The 24844-nt window shown below is 37.5% G+C and overlaps 1 protein-coding gene and 1 long non-coding RNA gene across 2 annotated transcripts; one reads left to right on the top strand and one right to left on the bottom strand.

The window, feature by feature from the left end:
* Positions 1-2343: 2343 nt before the first annotated feature.
* LOC134656787 (uncharacterized) lies at positions 2344-10757 on the bottom strand. Its single transcript, XR_010097559.1, has 3 exons — positions 9128-10757; positions 8325-8740; positions 2344-2966 (listed from the first exon to the last, which is right to left on the bottom strand). It is a non-coding gene; the product is annotated as an uncharacterized LOC134656787 (long non-coding RNA).
* On the top strand, positions 3180-7386 carry LOC134656717 (uncharacterized). Its single transcript, XM_063512228.1, has 2 exons — positions 3180-4151; positions 7253-7386. Exons 1-2 carry the CDS (start codon positions 3180-3182, stop codon positions 7268-7270), a joined length of 990 nt encoding a protein of 329 aa, XP_063368298.1. The 3' UTR covers positions 7271-7386.
* Positions 10758-24844: the final 14087 nt, after the last annotated feature.

Here is a 24844-nt window from a genome sequence, read left to right on the forward strand (position 1 = left end):
CGTCTTTTTCGCTCTTATTGCGTGGACATAAAGTTTCATTTCTATTGGCATTGCCGATTCCGCGTCGATAAGTTTGGGGAGACCCTTAGGCTGTGGATCATCTCAGGCATTCATTAAAAACAATAATTTACTCATTCATGTTGTTTTTTATGTGTATACCTACAGAGAATCCCATTTTAACTTTCATATTCTTCAGCATTGATATTCATGAATCATGAAATTACGCACCAGTTTTTCTTTTTCACATATTTTTTTAACTTAACTTCCATACTTGACGTCATAAACTAAGTACCTAATTTATTTGTGATTCACTCGAATAGGTAATTAAAAAACCCAGTCCTAAACATCTAAACAAGGAAAAATCGGGTCACTAATTCCTACTGAAGTTTACAGCGAAACGATGTAAACCTTTCATGTGGCATTCGGGCAAGCATGCAACAATTTTAGCTCCCATTATGAATGAGCAAACTCGACATGCATTCCTATGGATTTACAAAAATAATCTGGCAATCATCGACGACTTTATTCCATTGCCAAAAATACTAGTTTGGCATAATAAACCAAAGATAACTTGGTAAATTTGCACAACGGACTCGTTCATAATGCAGTATTTACACGTTGCAAACGTCAATTGTAGACTTTAAATTTCGAACCACAGATACGGTAATCGTTCACGGGCATTTTATTACTCTATGGTTTTGCAATAGCTGTCAATGGACACTGTTCATTTTGAAATTACTTTTAAAAGCTCTCATATTTTGACTGCGACTTTGGTATTTGAATTCTATGTTTGACAGCATAAGGTTGATTATATGAAAGCGCGGGAAACGTGAAACGTGGCGGTTGTGTGTTTTGGTTTCTCGTTCATTTAATTCAATTTATTATAAGATTAAGATCAGTGAATTGGTAATTTGTATATATTTTAGATAGTATTTCATGTAAATATTGTTGTTTTCTGTATATATTGTAACATTCACTCATATTAGGTAAGTCTTTTGTAATTATTTACAATGGGGGAGGATGATCCTCCCGACCCTGGAGGGGAAAACCTCCAGGTTGCTATTAATGTTGAAATTGAATCCAGCATGGACACAGATACATCTGTTGTAAGTAATACGAATGATTTGAAAAGAAAAGTATATAGAAACAAGAGGTGCAAAGAGTGTAAAAAAAAGAGAAAGTGTAATGATGTTGGGGAATATGTTTGCGAGTGTGAAATTGTACAGAAGACCCAACCTCGTTCTATTACAAATCCTGACACAAACACAAATAAAGTAGTTTCTGATATTCAAACACCAAAAGTTGGCAGAAATTTATTTTCATCATCTGATGTTGCACCGTTTACGGTGCATGTTCAATTAAAACATACTGAGCCTAACTCGTCCCTGCACCCGGTGTCTTTTGGTAGGTTCTTAGTAAAAAACGGCTTCAAAAATATAATAAATGGTAGTGTGAAACGTATTGGTAGGACTCGAATTTCTATGGCTTTTGCAAATCATATTGATGCTAATTTGTTTGTGACCAATCCTCAACTTGACAAAGAAAATTTATTAGCATACATACCGTCGTTTACAGTAACGCGCATGGGCTTAGTTCGTGGTATTCCATCGCAGTGGTCCGAGGAGGAAATAGTGTCTAACATTTCCGTGCCCATTGGGTGCGGAAAAGTTCTTAAAGTTCGGCGCTTGAACCATAGAGTTACAGTTAATGGTTCCGTTTCGTGGCAACCCTCTGAAACAGTTGTCCTAACTTTTGATGGTCAAGTTTTACCAAAACGGGTATTTTCTTGCTACAATTCGCTGCCTGTTGAACTGTATATCTTTCCCACAATCCAGTGCTTCAACTGCACTAAGTTTGGTCATACGAAAACTAATTGCAGATCCAGACCCAAGTGCTTTAAGTGTGGTCAATTGCATGCCGGTCATACCTGTTCAGTGGAGGAAGAAGATGCCATTTGCTGCCTTTGCAATGGTTTTCATTTCGCCACGAACAGGGCTTGCCCGGAGCATAAGAGACAGAAGGATATTAAAGTAACTATGGCTAACAATTGTATTTCGTATGGTGAAGCTGTTAAATTACATCCAGCTGTTTCAAAATCATTTGCTGACGTCCTTCTGACACAATCACCTCCACAGTCTCAGTCAAATTTACACCGCAGTGTCCATATTCCAGCCCCAGGTACAACAATGCAGTCACATAGTTATAAAAAGACAACATTTTTGAAACCACGTACAGTAAAAAAACACATAATAGGGTATGATGTAGCAGCTCATAATGCTTTAGTTAAAGAATGTATCATTCCATCTCCTCAAAATGGCTGTGCACTACAGCAGGAGTCTCAAAAAGATAATGTATCAGTAGCTGAGGAAATCCAAGCATTAATTAAGCATTTATCTCAGCCTAATGTAAGAATACCGTCCCACGTTGCCCCCATGCTTGAAGAACTTGTATTAACTATTAAAAATAATGGCCAAAATTATGCAGTGGAACTGCAGAAGTATAATAAATAAAAAACAAGATTTAATTCATTTATTAAATAAATTTCAACCGTTTGTTTTTGCCCTTTCTGAGACATGGCTCAAGCCTGGAGCTCTTCTTAGAGCTACGGGATATTCATGTCTCAGAGAGGACCGTCCTGGCGGATGGGGCGGAGTAGCTCTACTCGTCAGAAATTCCATATCATTTTCACCGTTTCATCTTCCATCTCATAGCGATAATTTTTCAATTGTTGCTGCCATTGTAAATAACATCTGTATCATTTCTGTATATATTCCACATCCATCATCATCCATTTTTGTTGAGCTTGAACAAATAATTTCTTCTCTTCCTCGGCCCGTTTTAATTTTAGGAGATTTTAACTCACATCACCAGGTTTGGGGTAGTTCATTGTCTAATTATAATGGAGATCGTCTCATACAAATCTTAGACGAACACAATCTTTGTGTTTTAAACAATGGATCTCCAACCTGTGGGTAGGTTGTGATGATTATGAATATGCATGTGGGTATGTACTAGAAATATACTAGTTAGTCTTGATCCGAGCACGTAGTTTCATTGACGCATCCCTATAACATAACATGGCGCAGCCGTTTTAAAAGAACCGTTATTAACTAAATTAGTCTTTGAGTGTGTTCAGTGGAGTTGTTATAAAAAGTGAGAAATAAAATAAACCGTCTGCAATGGAATCTATCTTGCCGCCGCCGCCGCCTTTTGTTTTCGATAATAACCTGGAGAATGTGACCTCTGGCAATTTGTCTGTAGAATGGACTAAGTGGAAGAAAGCGTTTAATATTTACTTCGACGCGTGTGAGTTATCGAAGAAGGAGGAAAAGGTGCAAATTAGTATTTTGCTGCACGTTATTGGAGAACGGGCTCGTGAAGTGTACCAACAGTTTGAATCGGAATGCACGACTTTGAAGAGTTTGATTGCGCGGTTTGATAAGTTTTTTTTGCCGAAGAAAAATTTAACTATAGAGCGGCACAGGTTTTTTACACGTTGTCAGCATGATGGTGAATCTATTGAGCAGTATGCTTTTGAGCTCCGGAAGCTGTCTGCCACTTGTGAGTTCGGCACGCTAATGCAAGATTTGATAAGAGATAGGCTGATTTGCGGCATAAAAGAAGACGCACTACGGGAACGATTGTTACGTGAGCCGGAACTGACGTTGAGTAAATCTTTAGATATTTGTAATTTGGCCCAGATGTCTAAGATGCAAGCAGGGGCTATAAAGCAAGAGTCTGTGGAACATAATGCACATGTTGTAGAAAATAATCCTAAGCATAATACGGAGTACAATTGGAATAGTGAAGGTGGTCAAATTTGGGGGGTAAGTCACCGAGGAGCGCCGGCGCATCGTGGCACGGCGAGGAGTCGGGGGCGCGGTGGCCGTTATCAGACCCCCGCCCGCTACCCCGCGACCCCGCGCCCGAGTCCTGCGCGGCGAAATCAGCTGTTTAATCGACAAGTGCGTGATGTTAACAATAGTGCTAACAACGACAGTGCTAATATGTCGTGTTCGCGGTGTGGTTTGCCTCATGGCAGTTCAAGGTGTCCGGCCATTGGTAGAAGGTGTTTAAAGTGTAACAGTTATGACCATTTTTCGCGGATGTGCAATGTATACGAGGTGCGAGCTGAGGAAAACAATGATCAGGTAAAAAACTGCTGTACTAGTTCGAGTGATTGGTGGGTTGATTTGTTGTTCGGAAATGGAAAGATTAAATTTAAGTTGGACACTGGGGCCGATGTAAACATAATACCACTTCGTTTTTTGAGTCAAATTTGTATGAATAAGAATGATTTAACCTCGACGGGTGATACATTGAGCGCGTACTCGGGCTATGCCCTCGAAGTAGTAGGGAAATGTAGTTTAAAAACAAAATACAAGGAACGTATATATATCTTAGACTTTATTGTTGTGGACACTTCTTCACAACCGATATTGGGTAGGGATTCGTGCGCGGAGCTAGGTGTTGTCAAATTGGTTTTAGATATTGAAAGTAATACCGGTAGTAATATAGAAAGGTATGTGTATAGGGAGTATTCGGATGTATTTGAAGGGGTTGGGTGTATGCCGGGAGTGTATAAAATTGAATTGAATGGAAATGTTAGGCCAGTGGTACACGCACCGCGAAAATTGCCGATAGCTTTGAAAGATAGTGTTAAGAATAAATTGGATGAGATGGTTAGTGATGGGATTATTGCGAAAGTAGAGGGGCCTACGGACTGGGTCAATAGTATGACCGTTGTGAGGAAGGCTAACGGTGACATAAGGCTCTGTTTGGACCCGAGGGACTTGAATCAGGCGATTAGGCGTGAGCATTTCAAATTGCCGACGTTGGATGAAATGTCTGTCAATTTAGGAGGTTCCAAATTTTTTAGTACCCTTGATGCCAAGCAAGGATTTTGGCAGCTTCGCCTTCACGAAGATAGTACTGATTTAGTTACCTTTAATACGAGTTTTGGAAGATACAAATTTTTGCGTTTGCCATTTGGAATAACTTCGGCGTCAGAAGTATTCCACAAAAAGATGTACGAGCAGTTTGATGATTTGGAGGGTGTTTGTTTATTTATTGATGACCTACTCGTTTATGGTCGCACGAAAGAGGAGCACGACGCTAGGTTGAAAAAAGTATTAGATCGGTGTCGTGAGGTTAATTTAAAATTGAATAAAAGCAAATGCAAGTTTGGCCTGTCAGAAATAAAATATTTAGGACATAAGATTACCCCGAATGGCATATATCCCGACGACTCATACACGTCGGCAATAAAAAATATGCCTTGCCCAAAAGACACAAAGGACCTTGAACGATTTTTAGGCATGATAAATTATGTAGGTAATTTTATACCGAATCTGTCCGACAAAAATCATGTACTAAGGCAATTGCTTAAAAAAGACATCGAATGGCACTGGTTGGAGTCGCATGATAAAGCTTTTAATAATTTAAAACAGTGTTTGATGAGTGTGCCGGTTTTACAGTATTACAGTTTAAAAAAACCCGTGGTGATTTCTGTTGACGCTTGTAAGAATGGACTAGGTTCTTGTTTACTGCAAGATAATTTGCCTGTATGCTATGCCTCGAGATCTTTAACGAAGGCTGAACAAGCATATGCGCAGATAGAAAAAGAACTCCTCGCATGCGTATATGCCTGTGAAAAATTTTATACTTATATTTATGGTCGAGGTGACGTCACAGTGGAAACCGACCATAAACCGTTGGTAAGTATTATTTGTAAACCGATCGCGTCTGCCCCAGCTAGGTTGCAAAGAATGCTCCTGCGTTTGCAGCCCTACAACTTTAAACTTGTATATAAACCAGGCAAGTATATGTATATGGCGGACACACTCTCTCGTGCGGTGGATCCGGCGAGTACTCCAGATGTGGTGCCGCGCGACCAGCTGGACGCGCGCGCACAGGTGTGTGCCGTGCTGCTTAGCAACCCGCTCGTCGACTCGCACTTTGTACGTATACAAAGGTTGACCCAGGACGACGGTGAGCTTCAGGCGCTAATAAGATTTATTACAGAAGGCTGGCCGGAGCAAAAGAAAGATGTCGATGACCAGGTGAAACCCTATTGGGGTTATCGTGATGAATTGACGGTCGCGCATGGTATGGCATGGAAGGGCGATCGGATTATTATTCCAGTAGCTATGCGGAAGGAAATGTTAAGGCGGGTACATATTGGGCATTTAGGATTAGAAAAATGCAAGTTAAAAGTGCGTGAATCTATATTTTGGCCAAATATAAGTAGCCAGCTAGAGGATTTTATTAAAAACTGTCAAGCATGCCTTACTTTTAAAAACCAAAATAGAAAGGAGTCATTGATACCACACGAGATACCGGACAGGGCATGGTCAAAAGTTGGGGTAGACGTTTTTCACTTTAAGGAGAAAAAATATTTAGTGGTAGTAGATTATTTCAGTAAGTTCTTGGAAGTTCTAGAGTTAAATTGTTTACTATCTAGCCATATTATTGAGCAGTTGAAAATTGTTTTTAGTCATCAGGGTATACCTGACATTGTGATGTCAGATAATGGCCCCGAATTTTCCTCGAGCCAATTCAAATTGTTCGCTCAGCAGTGGTGTTTTGAACATATTACTTCTTCTCCATGTTATGCCCAGTCCAATGGGCAAGCGGAACGGAGCGTGCAAACAGTGAAAAATATACTTAAAAAAACAAGTGTGGATAAAACCGACTTCAGGCAAGCACTATTAGAATACTTAACGAACCCCATCACTGATCAATTAGCATCTCCATCAGAGTTATTGAATAACAGAAAGTTGCGTGGAATTGTACCGTATGCACCCAAACTTCTTCATCCTAAAATCCAAATTAATGTCACGGCAGAGTTAGAAAAGAGACAAAATAAACAAAAACAGCAGTACGACAAGACGGCCCGTGATTTAAAGCAATTAATGCCCGGTCAAAAAGTTAAGGTTAGAGTAGATAAGAAATGGGTTAGTGGCACAATTTTACATCTTAAAGGTATCCGATCGTATTTAATTCAATTGATGCAGGGTGGTACTTTGGTGAGAAACAGGCGTCATCTTATATTAGATTCGGAATATCGCCCGGAGTTACCTGTGTGTCCTCGTCCTTATGACGATATCACAATATCGGGTGATAATGATAACGCTAGGGCGCATGCGCCCGGCCCGCAGCCTCAGTCGCACGCGCAGCGTGCTGTTATGAACACGACCCCAGTGTCCGAACATGTACCAGATAATAACAATTATGTTACTCGTTCTGGCAGGGTGGTGATTCCTCCTGATTGGTATTAATTAGCAGCCGGGTTGAATAGTATGTGCAGTTGCGAAGATGGATTGTTATTACATAACAAAACAATTTGATACCTATATACCTGATGCATTAAGGTTCAACTTCCATTGACACTTCATCATTGTTTTTATACAGCATATAAGATTAAATTAAAACCATTTAATACAGACTATAACAGGTTTATTTGTGGGAGCAAAACCTGCCTCGAATAGTATAATAATTAATATATATAAAAAGTGTTTTAGCCGCTATAATAAAAATGTAGGCACTGTAGGTATGTTGTCGTAAATAGCCATTTAGTTGTAATATGCACTTTATAAAATTTTGTGGTAAATTTTCGTTTATTTCCTGATGAAATGGAATTAGTTTCAATGTAATAATGTGTTGCATGATGTTTTATTAGCCATTGTTCTGTAATTAAGGATAAAAATAAACATGTATTTCTGATGCCTGCATTGAAATGTTATGAAAATTGTATCGCAACGATATGCCGCTTTGTATTATGGAGCCATCTACATTGTTTTGGAAGATGACAAACTATGCAATATGAAATTACTGTATAAAAAAAAAAAAACAATTTCTCTAGTAGTATACATTTAATACTTTCAACCTTATTAGTTAAGTATAATAATAATGTATAATGGAAATGTACATACTGTATTTGTTTAGTGTTAATTAGTAATTTAAGTATTACTATTTTGAACACTTATTATGATTTTTTCTCTCTTCAATGCATTCACTGTGATTTTGCTGTATTAATTGAGTGAACTTATAATTACCTATATATTTTTTTTTATTCTTGTGTAAAAGGGGAATGTGTAAGTAAGATAACTTAAATTATATTTGATCTTGCGTTTTAGTAAATAATATGATAGAATGTTCAACTTGAGCCAAATACAGAAATTGTAAAATGAAAAGTAAAAAAGGGGGTTGTGGGTAGGTTGTGATGATTATGAATATGCATGTGGGTATGTACTAGAAATATACTAGTTAGTCTTGATCCGAGCACGTAGTTTCATTGACGCATCCCTATAACATAACACAACCCGCCGAACAGCTCCAACAGAGTCAATTAGCGCTATTGATTTGTCAATTTGTTCAGTCGATCTGGCGTCTTCTCTCACTTGGCACACTCTGGAGTCGACATATGGGAGTGACCACTACCCTATCATTATTACATTTCCATCTTCTATTCCACCATCTCCAAAACCGAGCCCTAGGCTTAAGTATAATTTAAGTAATGTTGATTGGAAACTTTTCAAAACCCGTGTAGAGGAGAAATTGTTATGTTTACCAACCATAGATGATAGTAATGTAGTTAGTTGCTCAGTTGCTTTAGCCCAGACAATGATTGAAGCAGCTGATGAAATTTTCCCAGTAAAAAACAGTGCATCTGGTAAAATTCCTTCTCCGCCTTGGTGGGATGATGATTGCTCTCAAGCAATCAGAAACCGCAAGGAAGCTGAAAGAAAATATTGTAATTTTATGACAAATGAAAATTTTGAGATGTACATGCAAGTTGCTCGTGAGACTAAAAAATTGTTACGAAAGAAAAAGTTCGAAGGCTGGAAGCGATTTTGTTTGTCTCTAAGTCCTAGCGTAAAACCATCCATAGTATGGAATAATATTAAACGATTTAGACATGCTTTCAATGAGTCCCCTAGACAGATCCTTCCTCCTAACCTTGCTACACAGTTTATGGACAGATTAGCACCTGCATCCGTGCCCGAAGAATATGTATTTCACCCTGCTGCCTTTTCATTTGACTCTTGCTGTTATAATACTTTAAATGAGCCTTTTAAAATTGAGGAGTTAAAAGCTGTATTAAGTGGTTTAAAAGATACTTCACCTGGGGAAGATGGAGTCCCTTATTCCTTTTTAGCAAAAGCCAGTGATGGTATTCTTTCTTATTATCTAAATATAATAAATTCTGTTATCCAGTCTGGTAAAATCCCTGATTCTTGGAGATCTCAAATAGTTATTCCTATTTTAAAGCCCTTCAAACCAGTGTCAGATGTTTCTTCATATCGTCCGATTGCCCTTTCCTCAGTATTTGTTAAAGTAGCAGAACATTTAGTTAAAAACAGATTAGAATATTTTGTAGAAAAAAATCAATTACTTTCTCATAGTCAATTTGGATTCCGAAAAGGTAGGTCTACTTATGATAGCTTGGGTATTTTAATTTCAGATATTCGATTGGCATTTTCTAGAAACGAGTCTGTTGTAGCTGCTTTTCTAGACATAAAAGCCGCTTATGATAATGTCTTAGTCTCAGTGTTACAAGCAAAACTTCACAAATTAGCTATACCAATAATGTTAAGCAATTTCATAATAAACCTTTTATCAGAAAGGTCAATTAGCCTTCTCATAGACGACTACAATAAGATTTCCCGTTTAGTGTGGAGAGGGCTTCCACAAGGATCTGTATTAAGTCCCTTGTTATATAATATCTACACATTTGATTTAGAGTCATCCTTAAATAACACTGTTACAGTCTTGCAATATGCTGATGATTTATTATTATATTCCCCAAACCTTTCTATTGAACAGGCCAGTAGATCCGTCACGTGTTCTTTGGGCTTATTGAAGTTATGGTTAGATTCAAATGGTCTGGAACTCTCAGTGCCTAAAAGTGTTGTAGTTTTGTTTACTAGAAAAATGTTTCCTCCTCCAATCAATGTGCAATTTAATAACAGCTCCATTTCCATTAAAGATAAAACCAAGTTCCTGGGTGTTATTTTAGATAATAAATTAACGGGTCTTCCACATTGTGATTACATAGTTTCTAAATGTGAAAAAAATATTAATGTCCTCAGGTGCGTTTCAGGAGTTTGGTGGGGTTCACATCCTTTTTGCATGAAACTAATGTACAATGCCTTGATTAGAAGTATTCTAGACTATGGGACATTTTTGTTAGAGCCAGGATCTGTAGCTGGCTTTCAAAAACTAGATCGTATTCAATCCAAAGCATTGAGATTGATTTGTGGTGCCATGAATTCGAGTCCTATCAATGCTATGCAAGTTGAGTGTGCTGAGCCTCCTCTTCATTTACGACGCCAATATCTTTGTGATAGGTTTATTTTCCGTTGTTCCCAATTCTCTAATCACCAACTTTGGACTATCTTGTCTAACCTCCTGCTTCAAATAACTACTTCTAACTATTGGAAACACAAGAGTCCTCCTTGCTTTATCAAAAGTTTTCAAAAACTTAAATCTATATCAGCTTCCACTGTTAGTTCTTCGACACTTCCCATTTTCCAATATGAATATGATTCTCTGACTCTTGTTCCTCCGGTTCTCCTCGATATTGGTGTCTCCAAGAATGATGTTGAACAAAATCAACAATTCCTGGGATTCATTGGAACAGATGGCCTGGGTGCCGATCATATATACACAGACGCTTCTAAGATGTCAGACAATGGTTGTGTTGGCATTGGTGTTCTCCACACCCAATCTAATATTTATCAAAAAATAAAGTTGCCACCGGAATCCTCTGTGTACAGTGGTGAGTGCTTTGGAATCCTGAAAGCAATAGAGTTCATCATTATAATGCATCTCAAAAAAACAATTATTTTCTCAGATTCCCTAAGTTCACTTCAGGCAATATCTAAATTTCCTTTCAAATCTAAATCTAATAACCCAATTATTTACCAAATCCGTAGCCTACTGTTAAAATGTCACCGCAAAGGTTATTCGGTTTCCATTGCCTGGGTCCCTGGGCACAGAGGGATTAAGGGTAATGAAAGGGTGGATGACATAGCTCGAGATGCCATCAGTTGTGGGGATATGTTTCCGTTTAAGAATGTTGCTGAAGATCTGTTGGCACTGCCTAAATTATACCTACGAAAGGATTGGACGAAATTATGGACATCTGGTGCGGGTGCCGCTGCGTTACATTATCGGAGCATTCAAACATCAATTCCTGCCAAACCTTGGTTTGCTAAAATCTCTTTGCCAAAACCTGCAACTAGTATGTTAATTCGAATGAGATTGGGTCACGTATGTACACCGGAACACCTGAAACTACTAAATCGCGTGACCAGTTCTGCGTGTACTTGTGGAGCTGATCCCGCTGATCTTAATCATATATTCTTTGCATGTACTTGTACTCTATATGACCGTTCTATATTATTACGACAGTTGTCAGATTTGAAAGTTCCGTTTCCCACATCTATTACAACACTCCTGTATATTAATGATTCCTCTCCAGATATATTTAAAATATTATATTCATTCCTTTCACATCATAATATAAAACTATAATTTATTACACGTTACCTTTCCCTGATCCTTTTCCAAAATTCCGACTTACCCGTTATAATATCCTTTAATTCCGTTTCCCCGTTTTACTCGTCTGGCTGAATGCGCCAGGAGCGCGATGCCATATAAAGAAAAAAAAAAAAAAAAAAGGTTGATTATGAAAATTACATGTTATGTAGTTAAGGTAAGTAATTTCGATATCGGGTCATAATGTATTTGTGTTGGTAAATGATTTTGTAAATATGGCAGCTACAAGGAAATGGTGTAATATGGGTTTAAAACTAATTAACAGATAATCTTAGCTTTTGCTAATTAAAGGTTATTTAAGGAAAACATTATCATGGTGTTTACGACACGTAGTTACCTATTTGAAACAATAATAAACATATTTTCTGAGAATAAATATAGTTAAAAATAAACTGTTGGCGCTCTTAATTCTGCCTCCCGCAATTTCTAAACTGACTCTGTCTGTCTCTCAGTTTGTCTGTCTGTTACATATAGGAATCTTTACGCCTAAACCAATCAAGATGAAATTTGAAATAGATATGTAGGTACCTATAAACGAAAGGACATATGATAGACTTATTAGATAAGGAATCACGGCCAGACGCTGACAAAAGATGACAGCCGCCACCACAAATACCGGAGCACCCATGGTGCTCAAAAATATCTGAACATGCACTTTAACGGCTTGATAATAGAGGCTACGATCAGATATTTGTGAGCACTTAGGCAGCTCCGATATTTAATGACTGTACGAAAGCATAGAGAAAAAAATACATAGAGTGCTCACTCCATACATCAGTTTTAGTACCAAAAAGACTATTAGCATCTAGCGTCGAGTAGCGGAACTATAGTCCGTCAACCAAATCTTGTCAGTAGCAATGTAAAGCAAACTAAAGTAGGGCAACACTCAAAGAGCAGTATTGCGCTAAGAAAAGCAGCAATGTACATCGAACCAAAAGATTTTTTTTTTCCGCTGAGCGCGCCCTGCGTACGTCAATTCAAATTGTCACTCGCGGTTTATTGAAAAAATTTGGAAAAAATTTGAAACATGGACGGACAATTTAAAAGCGATGTTATAACAATGTTAATCAAAATGATGAACAAATTTGAAGATATCAAAAACAACAACTCCCTATCGTAGTGCTTATATTCTCTTTGTTCCCTCCTCTGTTTGTATGTCTTCTAAGTTTACTAAAATAAAATCATATCAAAATGCAGATAGTTAGATAGTGCATATATTTGTTATTTACAATATAATATGCCACTTGTTAATGTAAATTAGTGTACTCTTCTGGATGAATATGACATACCTGTGTAATTTTTTTGATTGGTATATATTGTACAATATACATATTAAAAATAAAACAACTGATATTTGGGTGTTTATTTAATTTAAAGGTAAATAAGATAAGGGTCACTTTAGCTTACACTATAATTCAGGTCATTAATTGAAAAAATATAATGAAGTTACCAATGTTACCGGGTCACTTCAACCAAGCATAATACTCTGTAGTAATCTATTGCATCTTAAGCATAAAACAGATTTGTTTCAAAATGTGTAATTTAAGTTTTCAAACATGGAATTACTCTAAGTCTTCTCTATGAAATATATAACTTAAATTAACTTACAACAAAGATTTCTGAGGTATTAACTGTTTTTAGTTTACCTAAAGTAAGTGAAGTAATTTGTCTAATTTAAAAATTAAGTACCTTGGTACCTATTTTATTTCATGACTTTTATTGAACAAACAGGTATGTACAGCGACTTAAAACTTCTTTTAAATAATTGAACAAACAGGTATGTACAGCGACTTAAAACTTCTTTTAAATAGATACATCCCTACTTCAGCAAGTATAAACTAGGATTTCCCATAGGCAGTCCCATAGGTACAAATGTGCAGTAACGGAGTGCGTGAATCAAATCAGCCTACATAATCTATTTTCTTGATTAACATAATGACAACTTTTACAAGAATAACCTGTTCCATTGCTCTCAATATTTTTGTTACATTTTTAAATAATAAGTTTATTTTTCGACTTGGTTGCGTTGTACACGTACATAAACCGCCATAGGTAAGTATTGTCTGAAGAGATACCACCTACTACGAACGCCTTATATTGGGCAAGATTTAATCCTGCAACAAACATGTATGGATTAGGTAGATATTGCGAAAGAACGGCGATATAATCAAGGCTCTTAATACTGTTTAAAAGGTTTACCTTTGTAAATAGTCACAACTGATTGCTGAAAATATTAGACATGTGGGCCTATGGACGGTTTCCAGGACACAATTTATGGTCTTGTTGGATAGATTTAGGCATACGTTTTAATTTTATTTATGCCTTTTAACCCTAAAACAAAAAAACTGAACATAATCTTAAAAGTTCGAAAGAGTTCTTCCAGTACTTGTCATAACCTCAATTTTTAGTAATGTTTACCATCAACGAGCATGATTGTACATTGTAGGCCCCTTAGCTTTGCTTATTCTTATTTAATGTATTGGTATTTAATGGTGACAGCAGAAATATCTCTTAAAACAGAAACGATTCAGAATGAAAACCAAATGAAAACAAATAAGGTGACGGCTGTCAATCACGATCCACATTCCACAGATAAAACACAGATGACACGCGTTTTGGAATTATTCGAACACAGTGTTGCTAACCCGCGATTTTTCAAATTTGCCGCCTTTTACTACTGACAAGATTTGGTTGACGGACTTTATCAGTACTGCTACTTGACAATAGATGTAGCACCGACCGGAAAGTCTTATGCTGTTGAGATAAGACTTTCCGGTCGGTGCTACATCTATTGTCAAGTAGCAGTACTGATAGTTCCGCTACTCGATGCTAGATGTACACACTGAAATTAATAGTCTGAACTGATGTATGGAGTGAGCACTCTTGTCTTATTATATTTCTCTATGACGAAAGTGACTAAGAGTGTCAATGAGCCATGTGGCGGGGAAAATCACTAATTGGTCTACATTGGGCCAATGGGGTACAATTAGTCACGATTAGGGCAATTGACTGAATTGACCGCGGCGCACAGCTGTCTTGTCTGGGAGTCGGTAGCTGTCAAAAGTGTCTAGATACATATTACATGCCTATATGTACAGTCGGCATCAGATATATCGGAGCGGCCAAGGTGTTCACAATATCTTAACACGCACTCTAACGCCGTGACAAGAGAGGCGTGTTCAGATACTTGTGTGCGCCTTAGCCGCTCGGATGTATCTGATGGCGACGGTACTAAGAATTAAAAATCACAAACAGTAGACAACTGCAACTGATAAGAAGATGACTTTTAACCCGCGTAAAAAAAAACAAAGATAAGATAGGCAGTATTCGCTATATGCAAAGCGATGATTGCGACCAGCGAAGCGAAAAGTTTGCTTTTATGTCCCAATTTTTCATAACTGACATCTGTCAACTGTCTAACAGCTAATATGTCCCTTGGTTGTAATTGCACACAGCCAATACGAGGTAGTATGGAGTGTAGAGGTACAAGGTAGTCTAAGTTTATGTTTTGCCAAAAGTTGTCACAATTTTCAACGTTTTCAGTGCACTCAAGTGTGTGCGTACGTGAAAAGAAGGATGTAGTCTAAGTGCCTATATAAAAATAGGTACACGGGAAATAAAAAATTGTGAAGTTTAATATGAATTATTATACCTTTGTACCTAATAAAGTTAATAACAAACTAACAACCAAGTCGTCCCCTGATAAGAGTCATTAACCTTATTGGTAACAGTGAATATTATCTAACTATTATCATTCCTAATGCTTACCGAGCAAAGGCGTTTGTAGTCATAGAGTTAAGTGTGACATAGGTACTTAGTAGAGTCTGTTCGGAAAGAGAAGAGTTGTGGAATGTATTGCGCCCCATACATTCCACAACTTCTCTTTCCGCACAGTCTCCACCTAAGTAGCTATGGTTTTAACTATGTACATATAAAACTCCCGTGGGAGCCAACTCTTGGCATTTATTACACTTTCATCACACTCGCTCAGTAAATGTGGAATTGCACGCAGGCTTAGCGGGAGTAATAGAAAAAGCGTTTTCCCTAGGGAGTAATGAAGTTTCTAGTACCATAATTAATAGATTTTTGTCTTTATACTTCATTTTTGTATCGCAAGTGTGATGAAAAACATTGTGTGTAACTCGGGGCGTAATAATATTGCAAAGTCGAGTCTATAAATGGCTCCGGCAAGCCGTCTCGATTTAACTTACTCTCGTTTGCAATATTTAACTTACACCCCATGTTGCACAATGCCGCCATTTTCTACTGACGAAAATGACTTGCCAAACTTTATGTGTGCGAGATTCATCGATCTCTTTACAGTGGTTGGCGACACGCTTGCGCCCGCGCACTAAGGGCACACACGACCGGACAACAAGGTTAAGTCATTCGTTCACTTCCTCGTTCACTCGCGAATGGGCTTCGGCCTTACTAATAATTAAACATTGATAACGGTCAAATAATAATGCAAGGCTTAGATTAAACCTAGTACAACTGAATAAATGATAACCTTTTAGCAGCCAAGGGCCACACAGTAGTTAATGAAGCTGACGCGGGCCGCACTTTGTGAATATTTATGACTAGACTAGACATTGTCGTTTGTCAATATTATATACAACATAGCCAGGGAGGCTCGCGGGCCGCAAGTGACAGGTTCACGGGCCGCATGCGGCCCGCGGGCCGCGGGTTGCCGATCGCTGATCTATAGTATAAAATGTGGATATTAAAATTCCTGATATTTTACTTTTGTAAAATATACGTACGAAGTATCGTGTAGATCTGCGTATTAACCTATATTTTTTTGTGTTTACCATGCCATCAAGGCGTTATTGACTGCTCATATTGTTCTTAAATAAAAAAGCGGCCAAGTGCGAGTCGGACTCGCCCATGAAGTGTTCCGTATTTAGGGGATTTATGACGTATTAAAAAAAAACGACTTACTAGATCTCGTTCAAACCAATTTTCGGTGGCAGTTTGCATGTTAATGTACATCATATATTTTTTGAGTTTCAGTTCTAAGTATGGGGAACCCCCAAAATTTATTGTTTTTTTTCTATTTTTGTGTGAAAATGTTAATGCGGTTCACAGAATACATCTACTTACCAAGCTTCAACAGTATAGTTCTTATAGCTTCGGAAAAAAGTGGCTGTGACATACGGACGGACAGACAGACAGACAGACAGACAGACATGACGAATCCATAAGGGTTCCGTTTGTTGTCATTTGGCTACGGAACCCTAAAAAGGTACAGTTACTATAAATCCCATCGTCATCAACTTCACCCTTTAGTATATCAATCAATTTTCAACGCCGTCATAAAATACCCAAACACTAGTAAAAATCAAGCAAAAATGAACCTACTTACATTATAATAAGGACTTTGACAGTCGACTGGTAGCCATAGACAATAATAAATTAAAAAGTATAAATAAAGGCCGCTGCACACGCGCGCCCGCATATTCAAATGAGTGATTCAAATAGCATAATCGAGGTGGGACCCGCCAGCGCTCTAGCATGCTCCAATTCTCTCAGCAAAGCGCGGATTTTTTTTAAATTAGTCCAGGAAAATATGAATTTACAATGGTTTGATATTTAAGTCAGACCAAGCTAACTCTGCATGCCTTTTGCAAAGTCAAAGTGTGGTAATATCATCATGAATTTCAAACTCATATCATCATAAATGTAAAATACAGTTTGGCAAGCCATTTCCATCATGCAGTAGAAAAAGGCAGAAAAAAAAAATGCGCGAATATCCCATTGAAAATTTGAATTTTATTTTTTTGTACTGACAAAGTGGGTTTGCCTGAGTATATGAGGTTTATAATGACCATCCCTCACTTTGTTCCGTTCAAGACGCTGCAAAGTTAGCTTAGCCGGACTCTACTCACATTTTCTAGGGTTAGGGGAAGGGCAGGGGTAGAGTTTTTGGGTTTTTTTAAGTCACTCAATATATTTTTCTCTCTCTGCACCAATCTCTGTTTGACTCTATGGTAGACTGGTAGAGAAAGCCATTTGGCATTAAGTCCGCCATTTGTACATTGTCTATATTTTGTGCAATAAAGTTTAAATAAATAAAAAAATACTGAGAATTCAAATTTCGGAAATATTTTCATAGGAATCGAAATTTGTCATTTCCAAAATGAATGTTTTCTGTGTCGTGTAAAATTTTCCTGAAATTTCTAGAATTTCTATCACATCTGTAGTCGAGTTAAAATGTGTCGGGAATATGGCCATGCTAGTGGCTTCTCCTCGACTCTTTACAGTCTTTATTGACCTATTAACACGTCAATTCGATACGTCGTTAGACTTTTATTGCCATCAGCCCACGATATGACACACACGTATGCACACACACATTTCGAATATAGGGTCAAATTGGGTTGCACAGCGAGCGGCAAAAGTGCATACCCACTTAAGGAATTAATTCCGCTCATAAAGTTGGTACGCACAATTGCAGCTATGCCTTTTCCACCCAATAATACAGGGGTGCGTATCATAATGAATACGCACTTTTGGTATAATTTCAGTTCACAAACGTTCAAAACGTATACTAATCTTATGTATAATGCACTAAATCTATATTTTCAATTAGTATAACATAAAAATAATATAACATACAATATACATACCGCTGTTTCGATAACATACAAATAAACTAATTACATTTAATATAACATTCATTATGCATATAAATCAAAATAATGAATAACATCTCATATAAGTATTTGAACAAAACATCAGTAAAATTATTTGGATAGCTCAGTATTTCATAGGTCATCGAAACTAATTACTGTCAGAAAAGTAGGTTAGGTTAGGTTAGAACTGTGACTCCCCAGAAAAAGAAACTGCTACCAGAAAAGTAGGTTAGGTTAGGTTAGAACTGTGACTCCCCAGAAAAGTAGGTTAGGTTAGGTTAGAACTGTGACCCCTCAAAGAAAGAAACTGCTACCAGAAAAGTAGGTTAGGTTAGAATTGTTACCCCACAGAAAAAGAAACTGCTACCATAAAAATAGGTTAGGTTAGGTTAGAACTGTGACCCCCCCCCCCCCCACAGAAAAAACTGCTATCAGAAAAGTAGGTTAGGTTAGGTTGGAACTGTGACCCGTCAGAGAAAGAAACTGTTACCAGAAAAGTAGGATAGGTTAGGTTAGAATTGTTACCCCCCAGAAAAATAAAAGGTTAGGTTTATTGCGTGGTATTTGTTTTGTATATTATATTATTTCAACGTTATACCTTTTTATACTTATCATAAACGATATTATATGTAAAGTTCATTATTCATTATAAAATTATAGAATTCATTGTTATACGTATCGCACGTTATACTTATTGCACGTTATGCCATTCAAAATTATACTAATTGAATGTATATATTCTGAGCTATATGTTATAGGTTTGTATACGTTCTATTACTTACCCATAATACAGTGTGTACGTTCAATACGTGCAATAAATTAAACCAGATGTAGAATTTATCCGTCTAACTCTAAAGAATCATTAATTAAGAAGATTTTTTAAGTTACACTTAATTATGACCCCGTCCGTATCACGTAACTTGTGTGGTGTATTACATTGCGGACGCAATTATTTTGTATGGTTAAAATTTTCAAGCAAAATCTATCTCAATATACATACTTCTAAGGTCCTATGCTAACCACCGTTTAAATATTCGCCCTTATTGGATTTCACACTGTATAAGTTTTTGGCACTGTAGACTTTACCTGGAGGCGTAGAATTGGCACTGAAGAAATGAGAGCTCTTCGTTGTATGATTTTTTTTTTGCCTGAGACTGCATCATTCAAATAGTAGGTAATCACACCTAAACATAGATATTCAAGTTAGTTTAAGGACCATAGTTGGCTGGTTAGGTAATTAATTACGGCACCTAAGAAACCTAGGTACCAACAAAGTGGAAATGAATAATATAAGTTATATTATATAATCTTTTTGACATTAATTATATCTACATTTTGTTTTGCCTCACGACCCCAAAGGTCATATTAACGGTTAATTTTCTAATGAACATGTATCGTTAACAAGTTTCACCTAAGAGTACCGCACCCCTATTATTACCGCGCCCGTACCCGTATCACAGGAATGTACAAACATACAACACTGTGGACGTACATGAATTATGTATAAACCCAGTATAGGTGTATCCAGTATATTGATTTTTTTATCGTCCTACCTAACCTAACCTAACCAAACCGTCTGTCACCGTTAAAGCGTTCGCTAAATTTTATTGTATGGGAAGTTTCATGGGTCTCTGCTGCGTGAAGTTGATCAGTCTGTTAATTGTGGGTGGTGTAACTGGCCCTTAGTATTAGACAGGTACTTAAGTGTCACAGATGGAAATGACGTCTTTATGAACAATAATTTAAGTGTACAAAAGGGATCTTGGATATGAAAATTTCATGAGAGCGAAAGAACGACATAAAATTTAATGATAATCTTGTATTATACCTATACTGACAAGTCACTGGTGACGATGAACTTGATATTGCCATAATTTTATAATTTTTTTAGACAAACCTTCGCTCGTCGCGTGCCCAGTGCCCAGCTGCCTGCTCATTGACCGAGCGAGTGCGAAACGTCTCCGTTTCACCTTGACAGGAATACTTTCGTTTTTTGTTTGTAATACATATAACATACGATTAAATAAATAAAGTGGAAGCATCACTCTAGACCTGTCAGACTCCTAGCAAAGGTGACAATCATTAAACGTTAAAAGATTGCAAATTACTTGTTCAAACCACGTTCTTTCATAAGTATTTAAAACGGGCCACTCATGTAATTAAGGTCAAATACATTTCACTCGAAATGTAAGTATTTTTAATAGTCATGTATCAGTTTCACGGGAGTTTTCTAGGTATAATTAGCTCGTCTACTTCTAACGTCGCGATATCGTTTCATGTCACATCAACTCTGTAGAGACCAATGTAAAGAAAACTTTCTGTACTGTCGGTAGAGACATAGAGAAATATGTATAGTAAGACAAGAGTGCTCACTCCATACACCAGTTCAGACTATTAATTTCACTGTCTACATCTAGCATCGAGTAGCGGAACTATCAGTACTGCTACTTGACAATAGATGTAGCACCGACCGAAAAGTTTATCTCAACAGCATAAGACTTTCCGGTCGGTGCTACATCTATTGTCAAGTAGCAGTACTGATAGTTCCGCTACTCGATGCTAGATGCTAATAGTCTTTTTGGTACTAAAACTGATGTATGAAGTGAGCACTCTATGTATTTTTTTCTCAGAGAACTGTGTAGAGGTTTTTTTAAAGTCTAAAAAAAAAGGGTTAAACCTTTTTTTTTGTAATTTGTAAACGCTATAATGCGGTCTTTGAGTAGTTTAAGCGTATTATGCATATTCATATCGTTATTTCATATTTTTACACTTAAATTCAACTATGCATTTCAAATGTGGAATTTATTTTTTATTTTTAAGCATATTGGTAAGGTAACGGTGTCTTGATATTACGTGGAACGGAAAACTGCTGTTACTAAACTAGGGTGGTAGCTTCCGTTGACCGGCCTCTCCATTCAAAAAGTGCCCGGCGACCGCGTAGATGTAAAAAGCGCTTTATCAAGTCAAAATACTGTATACCTACATGTACTCTGCCCGCGACGGACCGAAGAACATCCATATTTATTGACCGGGAACTACCGCATCCGCGGCTATAATTAGATTCATGTATGCACATGGACGTATGGACTTGTTACGGGGAGATGTATTGTGATATACGGTTAGCTAATGGCGTTTTTATACCGTGGCGGGCGTGGAAGGTAATGGCAATGTGGGTGTATGTTTCTCTAGTTTTTAGCGCGTTTTACAATTAATTATATTGAGCTTGATGATCAAAAGATTAAGAACACATGGTACGAGCTTATACATGCTCGCAAATTAGGGGGAAAACCTGGGAAAACATGTTTAGAGGAACACCTTTGCGAAAAAAATATTATTTGACAAAGTGGTAGAAAAGAACGGTACCCCTGCGCCCGTACCATGAGTCACTGACAGTGTCAAAACTGACATTTACGCTATCGAGAACGTAATTTACTTTCTATACATCTCGTTTGCACAAATATGCGAGTACGAGCGAGATGTATAGAAAGTAAATTACGTTATCGACGGCGTTTATGTCAGTGCCAAACTGATGGTAGCCGTAGTGTATATTTCATTCAATAGCGTGACGTGACGTAGGTACGCGTTTGCGTTAAGTGTCATTTTGTATGGGATTTCGTGTTTCCAAAACGTCCCGCTTGGCGTGATGTTCAAAATCCTATACAAAAATAGACATAACGCAAACGCGAACGCTCGTCACGATATCGCACACAGAACAAGTAGAATGGCGATGCGAGCAGGGTACGTGTCGCCGCCGGTTATGAGCAAACGCTCGCATGCTAATACTCGCCCGCGCTGACTGAAAAACGTAAACATGCCTTTTGCGCCACTATAACGTTCAGATTAAGAAGCCAGACATCAAATCTGTCTAAAGGAGGCGTATCCATTCACCAGGCACACAAGTTTTTACTACACCGTTGCGCGAGTGTTAGTAAATGTGGAGAGGAACGAGCGGCGACACCGGTTCCGATACTAACTGCGCGCGATAGCCATTCTAACCTCTTTAATATGTTCTGTGATATCGCACGTGAACGCTGAAAGTGAATCTAGGGGTTCGGATCGACTCTGTTAACTTAAATTTATATGGTCTTTTCCGTGTCAAATTCAACGCAATATTCATTATACATATAACTTAATATTTTCTCAGCTGTTTGTTATCTAGGCGAGACTTACCTGAAACAAATAATAAATAATAAGTACTTACCTACATATTATTATTGTAAATTAATACAAACAACGGCACAAAGTTTTTGAGGTACCAGCTAATAAGAGTGTAGGTAGAGAAATTAAAGTTGCGCTGAAATCACAAATTTTCTGTGATCTTGGATCTTTTTAACAACACTATACTTACGGGGCGCGTAGCCATATACCAATCGTTTACGCTCCGTAGCGAATGAAACGCAACTGTCGCTATCGCACTAGGAAGAGTGACAGCGGAGACACAAAGCGTTTCTTTGTCGCAGCGCAAGCGATTGTCACTTTGGCTAGGCACCCAGGTAGACCTCCAACAGACATTTATACACACCCTTACGCAGGAAACCATAAGTCTATCCGAAACATTTTTATTACATCGTATTGCCTAATTATTAAGTATTGATTAGTAAACAAATTAGGTTATAACAAGACGGCCGTTTTACGACGCAACGTGGTTTCCAAACGAAGCTGCGGGGAAATTGGTGGGTGGTCATTTTTCCATTACTATTAATTAGGTATAGGTACTAATACTTTCTAAGCGTTATTTTTAGTGTATTTGACCAGAACGAGAAAGTTTTGTATATGAGGTGGTGGAGAGTATAGGAAAAATGTTTTTTTGCGTTTAAGTTTTACATACAAAAGTTCTACTTATTTTCTTTATAGTTATCTAGGTATTACATTTTTTTAAACGAAAACTAGTACCCTAAGTATGTATCAGTGGCGGCGCGTCCATATAAAAGCCGATTCCCACCGGCTTGCCTGTTTTTGAACGTTTGAGCATAGTTGTAAAAGAAATATGTAAGCCAAATTAGCCCCGGGTTGCCTATGGATATGTTTGACGCGCCGCCACTGGTATGTATATGTATAAGTATGTTACGCAAATGTTCATGTCAAGTTTGATGTACCACATTTAACTTTTATTGTATGAGAGCGACATTTTGACGGCGGATTAGTGTGATTTAAACCCGTCTTTGATTATTATTATACAAATTCTATCAATACTTATTTCATTTATTTGTGCTGAGCATTACCTATACCTATTCTTCGTTCCCTATAGAGTACGTGCAAAATAAGGAATGACAAATATATCTAACACAATGCGATGACGCATTTACCACAAGAATGCGAATCATAATTAAATTTAATTATGCATATTCATTAACTACAAAAGCCATCTATTGGTCAACGTCAGAACTAATGTATCTTCAGTATTTTATTATTTTAAACTGCAATTTAACCGTAATCAAAAATGAGCATATAAAAATGTAGTTATACGTAATTAAATAATAATTTATAATGAAACTATTTATCTATTCAACGTGCCGACTTTAAAACATAGTTTTGTTTAAAAAAAATTATTTAATTACGAACATAGGATGCCATCTACCGGAGAGTAGACGAACTGAGACCAGGCGTAGTTACATATGAATCGTCAAACGAAGCGCTCTAAGAGACGAGGTAGTATTATTTCCATAAACCACTAGGTGGCGCTATCAGTCTAGAAATACGTCATACAAGAAATACTTCAAGATAGCCATAAAACGGAAATGTAATTGCATTTTATTGTTACAATAATTAAATTAACGTTATAAACAATGAAACTACATTTTATGACCAACATGTTGTGTAGTGGTAAGTGAAATTGTTTCAGCGTACAAAATTAACATTTGCGGGTGGCGAAATGTGGAACTAATGGTTTTGCGTACTAACTTCGGATGTCTGCATAGACTATGGCGACATTGTTTACAAATAAATGGTAAGTTAGGAACAGTAATGTTATGTTATGGGAGGTTATGGTGTTTTTATGTGGTTTTTATTACCGAATCGCATGGTCAGTGGTTGCAAATAATCGGTTCGGATTTAACTAGCGTGTAGTTCTGATATTTTTCGCCATTGAATAACAACCGTAATAACTCTGACCGCTCTGACGTCACAATAAAAAAATGTTAATGGAACGTTTTTATTTTACCATGTTTCGTTTGCCAATAGCTAGTATCCTAGTGTTACGAAATGTATGTGCATTGGTTGAACTTCTAAAGCAGGTTAATTGAGAAAATGTCAAATACATATATATCTACTAAAATTAGAACGCATTTTTTTACTGTAGCAAGATGCCTTGATAAAATATGAGTGTTTACTAATAATAGGGTTCCAAATTCAAGAAGTTCTTCTTCTGTGTCTCAGGAGGATAGGATATCTAAAATCTCGTTCTAGGATACTGTAAACTAAAGTCGAGTGGTAGTATGATGGACACTTTTAGATTGCCATACAGTTCCTCTTGCCCCATACCTATACCCCAAGGTGCCCCAAGCGTCGGCGTCTAGTCAACTCTATCTATGGCTGCTGCTCGACGCAGCGTTGGCGCACCTTCGCAGCGACGCCATTTTCCAGAGCGCTGCCTATACGGCGACGCTCAAAAGACGCTATTGTGGGGTGGCGCTGAGGCTTCTACA

Source organism: Cydia amplana, chromosome 19 (genome assembly GCF_948474715.1).
Source record: "Cydia amplana chromosome 19, ilCydAmpl1.1, whole genome shotgun sequence".
Taxonomy (NCBI): Eukaryota; Metazoa; Arthropoda; class Insecta; order Lepidoptera; family Tortricidae; genus Cydia; species Cydia amplana.